The following is a 16,301-nucleotide window of genomic DNA, read 5'->3' as shown; positions in this document are numbered from 1 at the left end:
TTGCAGGGTTACAAAGTTGTATAATAAAGCTAATTTGTACATATAAAAGCCTACACAGATGTCAAAGATCTATGCAATAGCATCCTTCTTCATTGTGGTTCTGCTATCAGTCTTCTTGGGGACAAGAGAGCATGTTTAACCTGATTTGGAGATAGCAAGGTGAGCTCTGGTTGCTAGAACATAAAGCTTCTCACATTAGCTAGCCAGTCCTGGCACCCCTCGAGTCTGTTAGTCACTTCAAAGGAGCAGCTGCAGGGTTTCCTTGTGTCTGACACTCAGCTCCACCTCTAGAAGCAGATCGCTAATGAAGCAACTCCCCGCTTTTGACAGATTTCAGTTTTAATTCATGTGTAAATGACAGAAACACAAAAGTAGAAACACCAGATATCTTTGTAGTCACAAATGAATATGTTCCTACTCAGCATGATGATTTATGCATTTCAGAGCAAAAGTTAAATATGTATAGTAGTTGAGTCTAGGAACAAAGAGCTATGCTATTTAACAGCAGCAGCAGGAGGAGATAGAACTGTATTAAAAAAGTTGATTAGAAGCATTCACCATCCAGAATACCAGAACAGCCAACTGCTATTTGTTATGTACATTTGTATATGCTTATCGTCCTCCTATAGTTTGATGGGATCCACAAATATGTTTGGAGTCTGTTTTATACCTAAGAAAATGTACAACATTTTTTAAAACCATGTTTCGGTGATCTCTGATTCTTGTTCCATGCAACAAGCACAGACCATAGAGCTGCTGAGAAGCACGAGGCTGAAAGAGCAAGAGAGATTCTGATCACATTCTCTTGTGGATGTGGAGATTCTGGTGGCACTGAGGGCAGCTGTGATGGGCGTCCATTAAACTGGTCACAAAAAACGGCAGGAGGCAACATCCGCAGATAAACCTGGGAAACAGAAAGTTTCTGATGTCAGTTTTGTACAGTTGGAATTTTTACTATTGCCAATTTTGCGATGCTCGCAAACGTCTACCTAAACAACAGTTTTGTTAATGTCGTAATGATTGTCGTACATTTTTTTTGTCGGTATTAACCAGTTCTACTGTGTGGTGGGAGACTGTATTGTTTCTTCCTAATCTGCTCTAACCTTCTGTTGGCTTGAATACCAAAGGTTGTCATGTCTGTGGAAATCCTGCATGTCCTGTTTTTCTTTCTCTTGCAAAGTTGCCCTTCACCTCTCCTGCTGCTCTTAATACATTTCTCTACCACCCTCATGGCTGTAAAATGCCATTGATGTGTGTTGCTGATAATCTCAGGTATGAATATTTTCTAAACTTGTTTTCCGTGGTTTCCGAACTCATTTTAACTGAGTGTAGGGCATTCCATTTTTAATTTTTATCAGTGCAAGGATTGCTTGGGTTGTTTACCTTTAGAACTTAAAGGCATTGTAGGTTTGTGGAGAATGTGGTTTGAGTTCCTTCAACCTGCTGGAGTATTTTCAGTGTTCAAGGAAGAAGACAGCAGATGATTACGATGTCAGCTGTTATTTAGTGACAGAGGCGGAGATCATTTAAAGAGTTTGATTTGTCACCCCAGTGGTGGAAGGGGACAGCTCGTTCTGAAAACTGCTCTTTCTCTCTGCTTGCAGAGAGAGTCTTCCAGTGCACTCGTGAATCGCAGTGCTGTACTCACCCGAAAAGGATAGACAACAAGCACAGCATCCAGGAGAAGACTCCTGGTTTGTAGATGACCTTCGTCATGACCCTCTGCTTGCAGTTGCTGCAGGTTGTCATGCAGGGCGTGTCTCCCAGGTTGGAGGAGACAACCACGACCTGCTGCATGGGCACAAAGACGGTCTGGCCAGCCTGCACTGTGGAGAGACAAATGGCACCATGCAGATCCGAAACAAAGCACACAGACATGTCCTTCTGGAGCCGGGCCCGTCCCCCGCAGGTACAGGAGCCTAGTCTGAGAGACCCAAGGTCTGGGTGCACCTTGGTCACATCTTGTTACGCCGTTGAGCCACACATGTGAAATAAATGGCTTGGGGAAAGCTGACAAGCTCACTAACCATACTTGCCTTCAGAAAAGGTTTTATAAAAGTTCACCCTGGCAGATTTGCCATAGGTGTCCTACACTTCCGGTGCAACACTGCACTGTGTTAATAGTCCTCATGGTACATGTTTGGATCAAGACTGGGGCTTTGTCTGCGTTGACCCACTTCTTTCCAAAAGAACAGTACAAGGAGGTACATACCCTGGGCCTGCGGCTGGTTCTGCACCACCGGTGCTGCAGCGCTAACAGGCACCGTGGACTGTGGTTGGGGGGCGCACACGTTGATGTGAATGTTGCCCGAGTTCTCACTCTGAGCCCCGTAGCCGACTTTTGCATTCGAACCCTTGGGCGGATCTGTGGGGAAGAGAAAATCCTCTCAAGGTTTCTAAAGGGGTCTGCGCAGTGGCGCCATCACGGCTCATTCCGACAATGGCTGCAACCTGAACCCCAGCGGAACGATAAGGGACAGACGCTCTCTTCGCGTTCTGATGTTGATCGCGGTGATGGATTGAGGTGCGGTGGAAACTCCAGACCTCACATGAGGGTTAAAGGCTGAGTTCCTGGTGCCTACCGCCAGAGGAAAACCTTATTCCGATGACTGTGGGAGGCAGTCGGAATTCAGCATGGAGAGATTTGCTCCCACGCAAGCTGCAGGAGCTGACGTACCTGTTTCCTGGTAAGCGGGCGGAGTGGGGAGGGCCGCATCTACCTCGCTGTAGGAAGGTGCTCTGGGGAACTGAGTTGTGTCCAGCTCGGAGGCAGGCTGCATTTTGTCCTAAATGCGTGATTGCTGGGGAAAATGGGGGAGAAAAAGGAAGGTAGTTGTGAATTCTTTGCTCACGTGGCACACAATGAGTGTCTCACCTGGCTGCTGCAGGGGACAGAGCCAGGTGAGACACTTCCTGAGCAGGGACACAGCAGCCTGTCCACGTCGGTGAAGGAGACGGGGCTCGTCCAGTTACAGAACCTGGTACAGCTGGTACAGGGCACCGAGCAGTAGTTGATTGCTCCTTAAAGACAGGTTTGGATTAAAGATGACATGAAATCTTCCACCTGTTTTCTCAAGATTTGTCATATCAAGAAATGAGAAATTTAAAGGCGAAATAAATAAAGAAAATTCTGTTAATTTAAAGCTACTTAGATTTTCACCATGTTGACTAGTATTTCAAGAGTAAGCAAGAGCTCGGGCTTAAAATCATGTGGAACCAACACAAATGTATAACAATGTTAATAATGATGAAAATAGATGAAATACATAATAACTAGTCATTAATCATTTTACATTCTTGTAACGCTCAAGGCAGTTAAAGAATAATGATAAGGAAAGAGCATTTTGTACTCCAGGAAAATATTGATTTTCTAAAAAATGTTTAATCCACAAAATAAAAATGGATAATATTAAGCTTTCAAAAGTGAAATACATAATTTAATCCAGACCTTTTCTGACAGTTTAATTCTTAGTTCTTTCTTCTAAACAATACAGAAGAGTATAGGAAATAACAGTCACCATTAAATGGGGGCAGAAATATTTGGTTTCTCACAAAAAGCAAAATAATAAAATTAGATTAAAGACAATAAGCAGTTTTAACACAATGAGGAAGTCCCATGCAAATACTTTTACACATTCCACATAGTCACAGGACCATAAACTGAACAACAGAATAAACAAGAATTAGCCACAAAAACAAGCAAAAGCAGCAATGCAATTCTTTGTTTTATTAATAACAATTAATGTCTGTGTATCTGATGAACATTTTACTCCCTGCTGCGGCTGAATGGTGCATTCATTGATTTGAAATAAATGCTTGATTTCTCTGCTGGCTGAAGTGCTATATCGATACGTAAATACATGAACGATTGTGTCAATTGACTAAAAAATGAAAACGTTGAGCTGTCGGTCAGTTTAGATGTGAGTGAGGAAATGACAGGAAAATAGATTCTTACCCTACGAATGATCAGTCGGAGCTTGGGAAGGGAAATGAAAGCTATTTAAATACAAAACCTCTTTAGAAAGCTGTTTTCAGATCTCTCTCCCCTTTTTCATCCACTCTCTTCACCCGTCTGTGGAAGTGAGCTGGTACAGCTTGTTTGTGTTCTCTAAATGGTGTTTGGCAGTTGTTTATTTCAAGCTACATTCCTGCGTCTAGGTCTTTGCCTCTTAGACACACCCTGCAGTGGGTGGACAAAATAAAACTGGCAGACCACGCACCGAAAATGAAAGTTTTCCTTGATTCGGGGTGTAAGGCAAAATAACCAAGACGCAAATCAAAACCTAAGCTTGTCTTTGAGCTGCGAACTAGCCTTCTCTGTGCACCCACTCCACAAGCTCCGCTGAGCTGCTTACCAGCTCAAAGACTGAGACTCTCATTGAGCCTCCTCCAGGAACTCCCCCGTATCACTGGGCGCTTGCTCGCTCAGTTGGTCAGTCAGCTGGCTGGTCCATCAGTTCATTGTTTGCTGGCTTTCAGATATAGCCAGATTTTATTTACTAGCTCATCTACAAAAATGACATCTGTTGAATTTGAATAAATAGTCTCCATTCTTAGATTTTTCTTTATTGTTTGCTACTTTCAGTGTTCCATTCTCAGGATTCAGCTTATTACATAAAGTATTTCTGTTGGATGCTGGGCATTTGGGGGTAAATTCTGCTTTGCAATTAATTTTCAAATGAGGTCTGTGTTGTTGTTGCTACAGAAGTGACCAGTGACTGTCCTGTCTGTAAAATGAGCCACCTGAGTTGGGACAGTGTGACCTTGCTTCTCGAATAGGGATATATTTTTTTAGACTCCGCAACCAAAAGATAAGATCTGAAATTTGAGCTTCAGTTTCTGTATGAACCTGGGTGAATCGCACAATCAGCCATTTCAGCAAAACCTAAAGTTGACCAAACTTGTCGTGAATTGCACATAGAACACACATGACTTGTAAATGTCAATAGAGTCCTGCAAAATATTAATGAGCGTACATCAGCGGTCATAAATTAAAATCAGCAAAAAAAACTACACACAGAAACTTGAGACACAAAACCTTCTGCATTCTTCACATAGTACAAGAGACAAGACAGGAAAATCAATAAGAGTTGAAAACTCTTCAACTGAGCTTCACTTTAAGATGCACAGTCATGTAACACAAGATGATCACTGATAAGGACAAGGCATTAAGAGCCCAGGACCTGTCTGAGATGGGAAATCAAAGTCAGCTGAACAAAAGTAACAAGATACTTTTGACAAAATGTCTATAAATCATGCAACTCTTTCATTTGTAACTAGGGTGTACACTACATCAATGTGTCAGATCTCTTTCCTAAAACATAACAGTAAAACCCTCTTTCTTCCAATCATAAACACTCCCATAAACAGTATAATTAAAACAGATGAATTTCTCTCCCTGCCTGTGACATCAAAGCTGAGCAAATAATACTGAGCCACTCACCTCTGGGTGAGTAGAACTCTAGAAGCTCAGACTGTGACTACAGCTCCAGCGCTGCTTTAGCAATTGAAAACGTTTACTTGAATTTGGTTATAGAATACAGGTACATAGATTGGTTTTTTCTCGCCCTGTTAATGTTTTGGAGTAGCAGCAACTGCAAGATCATATTACACCATGTTCTTGAAAGTCTCAACTCATGTCTGCACAGGACATAAAAAGAACAGTGTGTGTTTATGCATGTTTCTATAAAGGTAAATATTTCCTTATTTTTATGTCATAGGAGGTACTTAAATGTTAATACTGTAGTGACAATGGCCAAATAATCACAACTTTTGCATCTAGGCTGTGTCATACACCACATTGCAAGTCAGTGAAATTTTGAATAGTGGGAAGACTCACTCTTTGGGTTGTGTAAACAGTTGACTTGACTGAAACAGAAGTGATCTGTAGCTCGGCGACCTCAGGCTTCTCTTCAGATGAGCACAGAAGTGTACAGGATTGTCAAAATGTGCAAATCTGGTCTTGTGCTTTAAAACACAATCTTGTGTTACAGTTTTAAAAAATCTGGTAAAAGAAGTGGCCTGGCACAATGCATTTTATTTTATATAACCAAATGGTGACATTTTAAAAAAAGTAAATAAAAATAAGTAAGAGGTTTTACAGAATTGGTTGGATCGACCTAACACAGTGCAGCTTTCACACAGTAGTAATGTCACTTTTTATCTCAAGTCTTGGGATGTATGTTTAAAAACGTCCTAAACATATTCATCAATTTAAAAGAGAGATGTACACTGTAATACCACAAAAGAAACAGGCTTATTGCTGGAATGAGTATTGGTACAGATAGGAGCTAAATAAGCAGTTTTATTCAGATGCAGTAGAAATCATAATTCATCCTTTGACGTCTCATTGGCTTGTGTTGGTATGTCTGTAGTGGTATCAGACTCCTCAGAGACCTAGAAAACACAGAATGAAATCTGAAATAGGAATCCTTACTGTATATGGTCATTTCCAGTAATTTCACTTTGTACGTTTTAATACTGTCAACCCGATACACCAGGGACAGACTATGAGGAGACCAGTCTGTAATACATTATTATGGGTGTGTTAAGGGCCACATTTCCCCATTGAGGAAATGTGCACAGTTCATTTGTCTGCTCAAAGGAGACATTTTGGCCTTAAGCCTGGCAGAATGGTGACATTTACCTCTTCTTCCTCCTCAGGCAGTTCACCTCCATTATCCAGAAATTTGGAAAACGTCTCCAGATCTCGCCGGCCATCATAGTCCACAATCTGCGCAATGAAGGCAAATTTCAAAAGCTCCGATCGGCAAAGAAAGTTACAGAGTAGCAGTTGTAGACTGACTGTTTCGGCTGTTTAGTACTGCAACAACGAGAAGTGTCCGCCAGGCAGTTCTACAGATCCTGTGCACAACAAAGTAAACCACATAGATGGTCAGGTACGCTTTTACCGCAGTGCTGGGAAAACATAGATTTAAAAAGGTGTCAGTGATCAAGGGTTTTTATTGTGGATCAGCTGCAGCCAGAGTTACTTTCCTTGTGCCTGGCAACTAGAAATGATCAGCAAAGCTTTCCAGCACCCCAGTTAAAGACACACTTACAGGAGAGCTCCCTCCTCACCTTTCTCTCTGTGCCAGCTGGAAAATATTTGATCGTAGGGAATCCAGACACGGTGAGCCCCTCGACGTCGTTGGCGGTGGCGTCCATATTGGCAATGATAATGTTCTCGTGGTCTTTGTATTTTTCTCCCAGCTGCTCCCAGACGGCCGCCAGCTCTTTGCAGTGGGCACACCAGGGGGCATCTTTCAAACAGGCAGGGTAAGAAATGTCAGGCTTCCCTGATTTTTGTGATGTGATTCCAAGCTCTTTATGTATTTTTTTTTAAAAAAAGGTAAGCAGCCTTTCTGAAAAATAAAATTGGCTTTGCCACCTTCGAAATGTCAACACTATCAAGTGTGTGGCGCAAAGTCTGACAGATGTGTTTCTGTACTTTTACATTTTTTTGTGATACACCAGTAAGCACTGCAGAGAAATGTGGCCGGACTTTGAAGTCTGTACCTGACGGTGGGGGATTACTGAGGTTCAGCAGAGGGTCATGAAAAGGCAAAATTGCAGATCGCACAAACCAAAGACCGACCTGGACTGAACATTCAAGAGTCTAGAGGGCTTTTTCGGTCCCCGACATTTCTTCTCATGGAAGGTGGTTTTTATCCCCATCGTTATATAATAAAAGCAGTTTGTTGGCATGTACTGTGCCTACATGGGTGTTCGCCTCACGAGTGGGCTACTGTACTCACATTTCAATTGACCAGCAGGGCTCTGAACCTTTCCCCACAGCCGAGTGGGGGTGAGTAGACTTAAGGTGTTTTTTTGGGCTACTTACAGAATTCTACAAAGACGTTCTTGGTTTCGGCGAAGGCCACTTGTTCAAAGTTTTTGCCCACCAGAACCTTCACGGGCTTCTTATCCCAGTCCTCTGGGACTTCCTGGCTCATGAGGTGGGGCTGAGGAAGAATGGGAAAGTGGCAGGAGAGTTGGGGGGTCACACTTGGGGCTCTGCTACCATTACGCTTGGGCTCCGTGACCGAGAGGCCCCGAGGCGGACGGTACCTTGACTGTCCTGTCCAGCACGCCCCGGCACAGAGCGCTCAGGCTCTCGGCGGTGATGGCCTGCTCCCCCAGCGAGTACTTCTTCGCCGTGTCGATGTCGACGAGGCGGACGGTGGGGGCGTCCCGGGTGCTCAGCCCGAAGTAGCTCAGCACGTGCTCGTTGTCGGGGGAGACGTCGATCAGAATGAACAGCACCTACAGCAGCGAGAGAGGAGGTCAAGACGGAGCCCTCCCCTGTCTTCGAGGACAAGTCGATGGGCTGGAGAAACCAGGCTGTAGCATGAATGACTGCCTTTGCCCTATGAGACTTTGTGGGAGGAATTTTATCTATTAAAAACAGCAAGATAAATGTGTTTAAAACCCCCTGATTTGCTGGTGGATCACCGGAGACAATCTGCACAAGGATGTTGATTTTGTACTCCTTTTTCAGGCCTATAAACACACTGTGGAGCTAGGGAACGCTGTTTCTCACCTGGCCGGTGAACTCTGACGCCACCCCTCGGAAAGACTCCAGCAGCTGGAGGTGCTCCCCCACGGTCTTGTTGATGAAGAGCAGTAAGTGATGGTTTATTTTCGCATCGAAAATCCTGTGGGCGTTCTGGAAAGGGAGACGAGGGTAAATTCACGCTCACACAGGGGAGCGGCCCAGCGCTATTGAACTGCGAGAATGAAGAACGCAGCCGAGCGCAGTGACGGTACTGTACCTGCTCGTTGAACTCGACGACGCGCTCAAGCGCATTGACCCTAATAAACTTGTCCACCATTTCTTTACTCAGCTGTGCGTCCTCTGGCATTTCCAAATCGGCACGTTTCTCATCGAACTGTAGCAGTACAAACAAAAAAAACATTAAACTGGGATTAAACAGGGAGGCGTTAAAACCAATACTTTTCTGAGACATAAGATGTATTTGGAATTTTCAGTTTAACCGCGAAGAGATCTTTTTATTTTCATAGTTCCATTTGAGCTTTTTTATTACTTAACGGACTTTTTATGACAACTTTGTTTTTTTTATTCTCAAATAGTTTGTAAGTCGTACCCGCACCGGATCCGATCATAGGTAGGGCGGAGACTGTACCGTGCAGTGAGGAAGGCTCAGCTGTTACAAGTATTGGCCACCAGGTGGAGTTTGTTCGAGGTGTCATGCAAACCCCTGCGAAAACTCAACTTCCGTACCTTTTTGAATAATACAATTCTGTTCTTGGAAACCTCGTAGTTCTGGAAAATGTCAGGACTACTCGTGATACCGAATGTGATGTCTGCTCTGTCGAGAGCCGTTTCGTTGAAGGCCTTGACGTCCTCGCTCTCCATGTCCTGAAAAGACATTGAAACGCTTGGTACTGAATATGATACGACGCCAGACAGTGGCTGGCGAACGAAATTGTAAATGTATGCCATCTTGGGTTGAAGAAAAATAAGATTTAACCAGAAAGCATTAACATACATATGCATCTGTAAACGATATGCGATGCACAAGCAGCTGCAAAAAAAAGCATATGCTAACATATCGGTAGTGGCTTTAATCAAACATATGAGCACTTGTTGCTCTTTTAATGCCTGTCAGTTTGTGTTATATATCTGTAAATGGATATGAAAGGGCACTTACTGTAAAGAAACCGATAACAGTGACGTTATTTGCATCGATAAGGTCCTGAGCACTGGCCACGCTCTCAAGAACTGTGGAAACTGGCCCCGTTCGCCGTCTCAGCCACTGGACAATCCCCAAGGCCTTCCTCTTCCCTGAAGTCATACAAGTGCAAATAAAGATTCCCAAATCTCCCCAACCTTCTTAATAGGCGAAGAAGGAAAGACCTTCATACTGTCTGATTTTCTGCTCTTCGGTTCTGGTTTAAAAAGGCTGTTGACCTTCATGTCTGCAAGACCAGCAGTGAACTAGATGTGGTTACTTTCTGAGCCTAAAGTCCTTGGGCACAGTGCCATTCACATCAAATTGTTGCAGGCCTTATGAGATACTCTCCCATTGTAATGACTCCTACTCTTATTATAACATGCTTTCCTTATTTTCAAAGCTCTGTAGTCGGCTACACATTTCATGACAGCTAAACTACTTTTTATATCTATGAATTTGGACCACAGGCGTGTGCTATCTTCACCCTGAAGACCCCAAGGTTCAAACCTTGTGTGACCCTGGACTGCGGCGACCCGTACCTGTAAATTCGATGGGAGTTTTCCTGTCCCCGTCTTTGAAGAGTTTCAGGATAGGAAAGCTACTAATCTGAAACTCCTCGGCCAGCCCTTTCTGCTCGGTGGCATCCACCTTCGCCAGCCTGATGTCGCTGGACTCAGTCTTCAGGATGGCAGCGGCTTCGGCGTATTCGGGTTCGAGTGCCTGGCAGTGTCCACACCAGGGCGCATCTGGACAGGCGGAGACAAGCGTCGGTCAGCGCGGCCTTCCCTGTGTCTTTAGCTACACGCCAATGCAGGACTGACATGCTGCTCACAAACAGCTTGAAGAGGCACAAAGTCTTTTAAACAGAAAGAGGGAGGTTCATTTTTTTTTGCTATATTAACTTGTAATAACTAACTTGTGCCATTTAATTGATATGACATGGGCCTCGGGAGAGGGAGGGTTTTTTTTTTTTAGTCAAGTGTTTGTTTTCGACACCTGGATTAAACCAGAAGACATTATGGTGATTAACTGATGTACTGTAACAATGGAAGTGCTTTCAAAATCAATGATATCAAATGCTTATTGTTCCCCACTGAATGGTGATTATTTTCTCCTCAGGTTTGTTCTTGAATACTGATTTACAGACAAAATAGACTGACAAGATTTCTCTCGCATTATTGGCTTCATCACTCTGTTCTCCTCCCGACTGAGAGCTGGTAGGTGGGGAGTGTACTGGTGCACTATGGCTGCCGTCGCATCATCCAGGTGAGGCCGCACACTGGTGGTGGTGGAGGGGAGTCCCCATGACCTGTTAAACTCCTCTGAGTGGAGCGTGCAGAAAAGTGCTATAAACAATTATTATTATTTTATAAGACCATTCCACAAGTCTATATAGCATTGGCTTTTTGAAGATGCTTCTCCGCATGTAATAAAAAAGTAATTTTCGGTAGGTCTGTGTACCCTTATCTACAGCTGCGAAGGCAGTGCAGTTAATTATTATTCAGCAAATTTAACTAAAACCGCACCGGTGAGAACCTTTCCATCTGTTAACTGTTGAAGTCGGACAAATGCCTGAGCTGATAATCGAGTAAATTTTCATTTTCTGTGTCACTAGTTTCACGAGTGGTGACACCTTTGCATACAATTAGTCGACTGTTCTTCAATTGAATTTTAAAGTTTACACCACTGCGACACGTCCACTGTGCAATGTGTTAGCTACAACTAACGAAATTATCAATTTCTGCGATCTTGGACTCCCCTGATAAATTAGAATTTGTTTGTTAATTGTTTAATAGGAAAGTAGACGAGTTAAGTCAGGGGGGAAAAGCTATTACTTAAAAACACCCTACTCGGAACTAGTTGCGCTATACTTACAAAACTCCACAAGAAGGAACTTGTTTTCACTCAGCGCCCTGGCGAAATTATCCTGATGAAGGACCATGATGCCCTTTTCTTCGGCAATTTCATCAGGTTTGACATCTTCCTTTTCCTGTGCATCCGCAGAAGGATCTTCGACTTCGGCTCTGGCTGTCGAGAGAGTGGCCAGCGCCCAGGACAGGAGAAGCAGGTGTAGCCTCATGGTGCCGCACCTCGCCGCTCGGAATGAATGATGCCTGAGAACTGTCCGGCCGCACCGGTGCTGATAAAGCGGAGACACCCGTGACGAGTCACACAGGAGCCGGCGTGTAAGCTTGCTACTGGTTTCATCTCCCTGCCTTGGTGGGAGTTGCCAAATTCTGGAAAAGCAGCTTCCTCGAGTGATAACCATAACTTTCCCTGGCGGCTGCGACACAACGTTTAATACATTGTGTAATTTCATACAGGCCTACAATGCAATGAATGCTGTTCTAGTGGGTTTGGTTTCTCTCCAGTCGATATTTACGCAGAAATGCAAGGCTTTTAGTTACATTGGTGAGTGGAATATCACAGTTTAGAAACCATTAGAATTTGTGGTCATTAATTAAAATAAGTAGGGTTAGTTCGAAACTAGCATAGAATACTTTAGCTTTTTTTAAAAATCAAATATTTTACAGCTACATTTGTACGTCGCAAGAGCCTTAACCTTTGTATTAAATGACGTTATTTTTTGTGTTTACTGGAGCACTCTAGCAAATGATTAAACTATTAGAGCTACTATTCAGAAGACGTAATAACATCATGGAACGTTCTTCCCTAGAGAGGCAGAACGTAATGTTAACGCAATAAGACAAGGCGTAGAAGTGCTGAAAATATTCTAACACCTAATTTCTAATAGACCGCATTTATCACTGCAGCTTCAATAACTTTTTTTTACAGACCATATACGAAGGGTGCTGTTTGTGGTAGAAAATCTAGGTTGCGTGTCTTTAAATGGACCCTTGTGATTGGCGGCGCTCGGGGGGTTGTTTCTTGGGTAACGGACTGTAATCAGCCTATGAATCCAATCGATCCCGGGTCGATCGGATTCATAGCAGCTGCACGTGGCTCACTGCCGCCGTCTGTTCAGCTTCTCCCGGCAGGTGAAGCAGTCCGGCAGGCACAGATACTGGGACACGTCGCATTCAGAAAGAGAGGTCACTGTGCTCAACCCTGTGATCGAGCAGGAAACTGGTAGGTTAGGAAAAGGAGTTCTGTTTAGGCATAATAGATTGACAGCCTGTTAGGGGTTTTAGGACTGTGAGTGCAGTCAAAATACACTTATTATCAAGCCGATCAGTGAAAGCTAAGGGCATGTTCATCCAGTGGACAAAGGTGTAACTGCAATAGTACTTAACAGACAGGACAAATGTTTATTAAAACAAGTTGCCTGAAGAACTGGAACAGACTAGATTTCCAAGATACATTCCAAGAAGCATTTTTACCTTGAGAGGTTAGCGTAGAGGACACAGACTCACGGAACAATAAGCAATTTATTTGTATAAAAGAACAGAAATGATGTTGCAGTCTTAAAGCACACTTTTAAACTCTCTGCACAGTTCTTACATGTTGTACAAATGCACCAAGAGATCTAAAAAAAACACCCCCCAGAAAGTCATGCAGCAGGACACACCACTGATATTTTAGGTTTCTGAACTTGTTTTTCCATGACATTTAATGTACATTTACACCGCTTACACAATGTTTCGTTAAAGATATACACAGAAGTTAATTGAACTAACGGAGATATACAGTAAGTGTAGCTATACTTTCAGGCTACACCAAATGATTTAGCTTTTTTTTAAAGATCAAAACAGATTAAGCTAGGTTTTCTTTTACTCTTTCACCCAGTAATATACATTTTAAAGGTCTGTTAAAGGAATATTTCACATTTTAAAATTTTCTAGGCTTTAGTGGAAAAACAGCCACACACGACTGAGTTCGTCACATATCGGTCCAGTATGACTGTCAACCGTCGAGTGGCGATTGCAGGATTTATTTTTAAACAGATCGCATTTTTAAAGACTGCACTTTCCTGACTGGTTTTAATATTGCATGTGTGAGTCAAGACAAAGTGAAACAAAATAAGACTGAAGCACCAAAGGGCTGTAATCTACACGTTTAAAAGGCACCGAATTGAGGGATAACCAGATGCTGTATAAAACTATGGATTTAAATAAGATGCCAACAGTGTAAATTGTAGATTTAACTATTTTGTTCAGGTTCTTTGCATTTAAACCTATTCTGGCCACATGAATAAGCTATCATTAGCATGAACAAAGCAGTGAAACTTTGTACCCTCACTTGGTTAAAAATATAAGGTACCATAGAGTATGAGTAAAAAGACACTGAACGTCGTTTCCGTGTGATCTTTTTTTTGTTTTTATTAATCTTCAATTAGTTCTTTCTTGTCATTTGGAAATAATAAGCTGTCATTTACAGTGAATATAATCTCTCCCATTGAGATATATCAGGAACAGATCAGCAAAAGCTGCAGAAACAGAAGGTTAGAGATGCTCAGGGGAGCACGGTCACAGAGGACAGCCCTTTGCCAGGACAGAAGAAATCATAGCACTGGCTTTCTCACCAGCAGAAATATTTATGCTCAAAAACAAAACTTTGAGGAAAAGACTTTTTCTAAAATCTTCATTAAACCACTGTAGTTTAGATGTATGCTCATGTAAGGGTTTAATCAATCCTATTTGTCCATTGGTCTCTTTCATTAATTATACTCTATACAGCTAGCTGGCCTCTAGGTGCTAGAAACAACCTGACTGCAGTATTTAACCTCCAATGCAAGAATGTGCTCATTTAAATGAAGAAACATAGGAGATAAAATTAGAGAATTGTGAATTAACACCTGAACAGACCAAAATAACTTCACCTTTTAATTTTTTTTTTGCTCTGACCGTATTAAAAGACAGTGCTCCTTTTTTGCGTCTCGAGACAGGTTGTGAAGCGAGTCTTTGTTTTTTGCGTGATCTTTCATTGTTCCTCAGTCTGGCTAAGTAGTTTACACCAATCTAGAGTAGTTAAAGGCTTTCCGAACCGCTAAGCTTCGCCTAACTTCCTGTTTGCACAACTTTCACCATCTGCCCAGCAGGGGGCCCCAGAGTGGCGGCAGCAGCAGCAGCGGGCTCTCTATTCGTCCCACTCCTTCTTGATGTTCAGGTTCCACTCCCAGGACAGGTGGTCCGTCTTGTCGTCGTCTGTGAAGTAGGATTTGATGTGATAGGTGCCGCGGACCAGCATGCCCTTGGGCGCCTCCTCCACAGGGGTCATGTACTCGTGCTCCTCGGTGCGCGGCCCGTAGCTCCCCACCATGTACACAGCCTTGTCCACTAGGGGGCACAGGACGACAGTCAGAGAAAGAAACATCTCGTTGGAAAGCCTTTTATCAATGAAAACGATTCAAACGATACATCACTGGAGAGGGACAGAGAACATGTTAAAATGTCACACTGACAATATCTGAAAAGGTATGAACGAGTCTATCAACACACTGCATTCTGAAGAATACCATCGTTGTTTACCTTGCTGGCCATTGGCTACCATCCCCAGGAGAGAGGGTTATTGGCATTTGACGTTTTTAGAAAAGGTTTTTATTTAGAAGGAGGGATGGGCACACTTGCAGTTTAGTTTAGGAAGAAACCCACTGTGGTCAAGGAATACTTGGGTAAATCTGAACTGAATTACATGAAAGAAACCTTTTGAGATATTTTGCACTTTTGATATGAATCATCATTTGAATGCAAATTCAGCTAAGCAGTTATATCATTATATATACACTTTAGGCACTATTATATACTTTGATCCAAAACCATTACAATGATCACCTAATAAAAAACATCTGTGGCTGAGATGTTCTTCTGCTGCTAGCTTAAACAGGACTGGGTTTGTAGTTCAACACTGATGCCAATTATTTTTTTAGAGCCTGCTATAGTCAGTAAAATGCTATGGAGGCATTACAGACTGTCTGCAATACAAAACCCACAGGCACAGTGTTAAGTCCTTTACCTCTCAGCCCTTTCCTGTAGGTATGGTGCACATACTTCAGCCCAGACACAATATCTCTGTTGACCTGGTGAAGACAAGGACAAAAAGATGACACTGAGATGTGATAAGACAGTTGCAGAAGAAAAAAACCTGCATTCAATTACAGTTTATTGCATTATCACAGCAAAACCTAAAAAAAAAAAAAAGTGTTGCACTGAGGCACAAATACCCAAGGTTTGAGATTTTGGTTTTATGTGACAATGCTCACATTTTACAACCACTAGAGGGCATTAAGCACAGTATGAAATGCAGCTACTTAATCATTCTAGCCACACCTTGCTCTACACTGCAGGAGAACTGAAAGGAAACCAGCCACAAAATACAGACGGTCATTGAAGCACAGCCTTCAGTGGTTTTAACAGCTCACTCCAGAGGTGTACAGAGTTCTATCAGCCCTAGAGCAAATACCTACCTAGGATGGCTGGAAGTGAACAGTTCATTTGTCTGAAGAAATACCCAGAGCTACAGGCCATTAGAGCATTATGTAAATTAGGTTCAGAGTTAAATGCTATATACAATGTCTCACAGGCACAGCTGTTTTAAAGACACACTGGGCTGTTAGCTTGGAAAAGCCAATGGCTATTATTTCAACACACTGCCTCTAGGATACAACAATTTAGAGAACAGGAAAGAGCTTTATGATGCAATTAG

General features: G+C 42.8%; 3 protein-coding genes and 1 long non-coding RNA gene across 9 annotated transcripts in view; 1 reads left to right on the top strand and 3 right to left on the bottom strand.

Annotated features, from left to right (window-relative positions):
* Positions 1-321: 321 nt before the first annotated feature.
* LOC148644930 (lipopolysaccharide-induced tumor necrosis factor-alpha factor homolog) lies at positions 322-4,170 on the bottom strand. Of its 3 annotated transcripts, XM_088612974.1 has the most exons (6): positions 3,956-4,170; positions 2,678-2,801; positions 2,213-2,365; positions 1,649-1,826; positions 1,384-1,443; positions 322-904 (listed from the first exon to the last, which is right to left on the bottom strand). In XM_088612974.1, exons 2-5 carry the CDS (start codon positions 2,778-2,780, stop codon positions 1,386-1,388), a joined length of 492 nt encoding a protein of 163 aa, XP_088469100.1. In that variant the 5' UTR covers positions 2,781-2,801; positions 3,956-4,170; the 3' UTR covers positions 322-904; positions 1,384-1,385. The 3 variants fall into 3 exon arrangements, with proteins under 3 accessions (XP_088469100.1, XP_088469099.1, XP_088469098.1); XM_088612973.1 differs by lacking the exon at positions 1,384-1,443 and having other exon boundaries at positions 4,014-4,152; XM_088612972.1 differs by lacking the exon at positions 1,384-1,443 and having other exon boundaries at positions 3,956-4,139.
* A 1,847-nt stretch (positions 4,171-6,017) lies between these two features.
* pdia2 (protein disulfide isomerase family A, member 2) lies at positions 6,018-11,912 on the bottom strand. Its single transcript, XM_088612964.1, has 11 exons — positions 11,574-11,912; positions 10,238-10,444; positions 9,675-9,808; positions 9,245-9,382; positions 8,775-8,891; positions 8,543-8,668; positions 8,071-8,265; positions 7,844-7,964; positions 7,081-7,262; positions 6,647-6,733; positions 6,018-6,396 (listed from the first exon to the last, which is right to left on the bottom strand). The coding sequence occupies exons 1-11, from the start codon at positions 11,776-11,778 to the stop codon at positions 6,325-6,327; spliced, it is 1,584 nt and encodes a 527-aa protein (XP_088469090.1). The 5' UTR covers positions 11,779-11,912; the 3' UTR covers positions 6,018-6,324.
* LOC148644929 (uncharacterized) lies at positions 7,225-10,281 on the top strand. The gene is made up of 3 exons (XR_015928524.1): positions 7,225-7,278; positions 8,501-8,765; positions 10,166-10,281. It is a non-coding gene; the product is annotated as an uncharacterized LOC148644929 (long non-coding RNA).
* Positions 11,913-13,068: 1,156 nt separating the features above from the next.
* The window catches only part of arhgdig (Rho GDP dissociation inhibitor gamma), a 28,839-nt gene continuing 25,606 nt past the window's right edge, over positions 13,069-16,301 (bottom strand). For all 4 annotated transcript variants that reach the window (XM_088612970.1, XM_088612971.1, XM_088612968.1 and 1 more), the window contains exons 5-6: positions 15,612-15,675; positions 13,069-14,935 (exon numbers count right to left, since the gene is read on the bottom strand). In XM_088612970.1, coding sequence (XP_088469096.1) covers positions 14,736-14,935; positions 15,612-15,675 — 264 coding nt within the window. In that variant the 3' untranslated portion in view covers positions 13,069-14,735. The remainder of the gene's footprint in view (positions 14,936-15,611; positions 15,676-16,301) is intronic.

Source organism: Lepisosteus platostomus, chromosome 19, assembly GCF_059453375.1.
Source record: "Lepisosteus platostomus isolate fLepPlt1 chromosome 19, fLepPlt1.hap1, whole genome shotgun sequence".
NCBI lineage: Eukaryota > Metazoa > Chordata > Actinopteri > Semionotiformes > Lepisosteidae > Lepisosteus > Lepisosteus platostomus.
The sequence above is the reverse complement of the archived record's forward strand: the minus strand, read 5'-3'. Positions and strand labels throughout refer to the sequence as shown.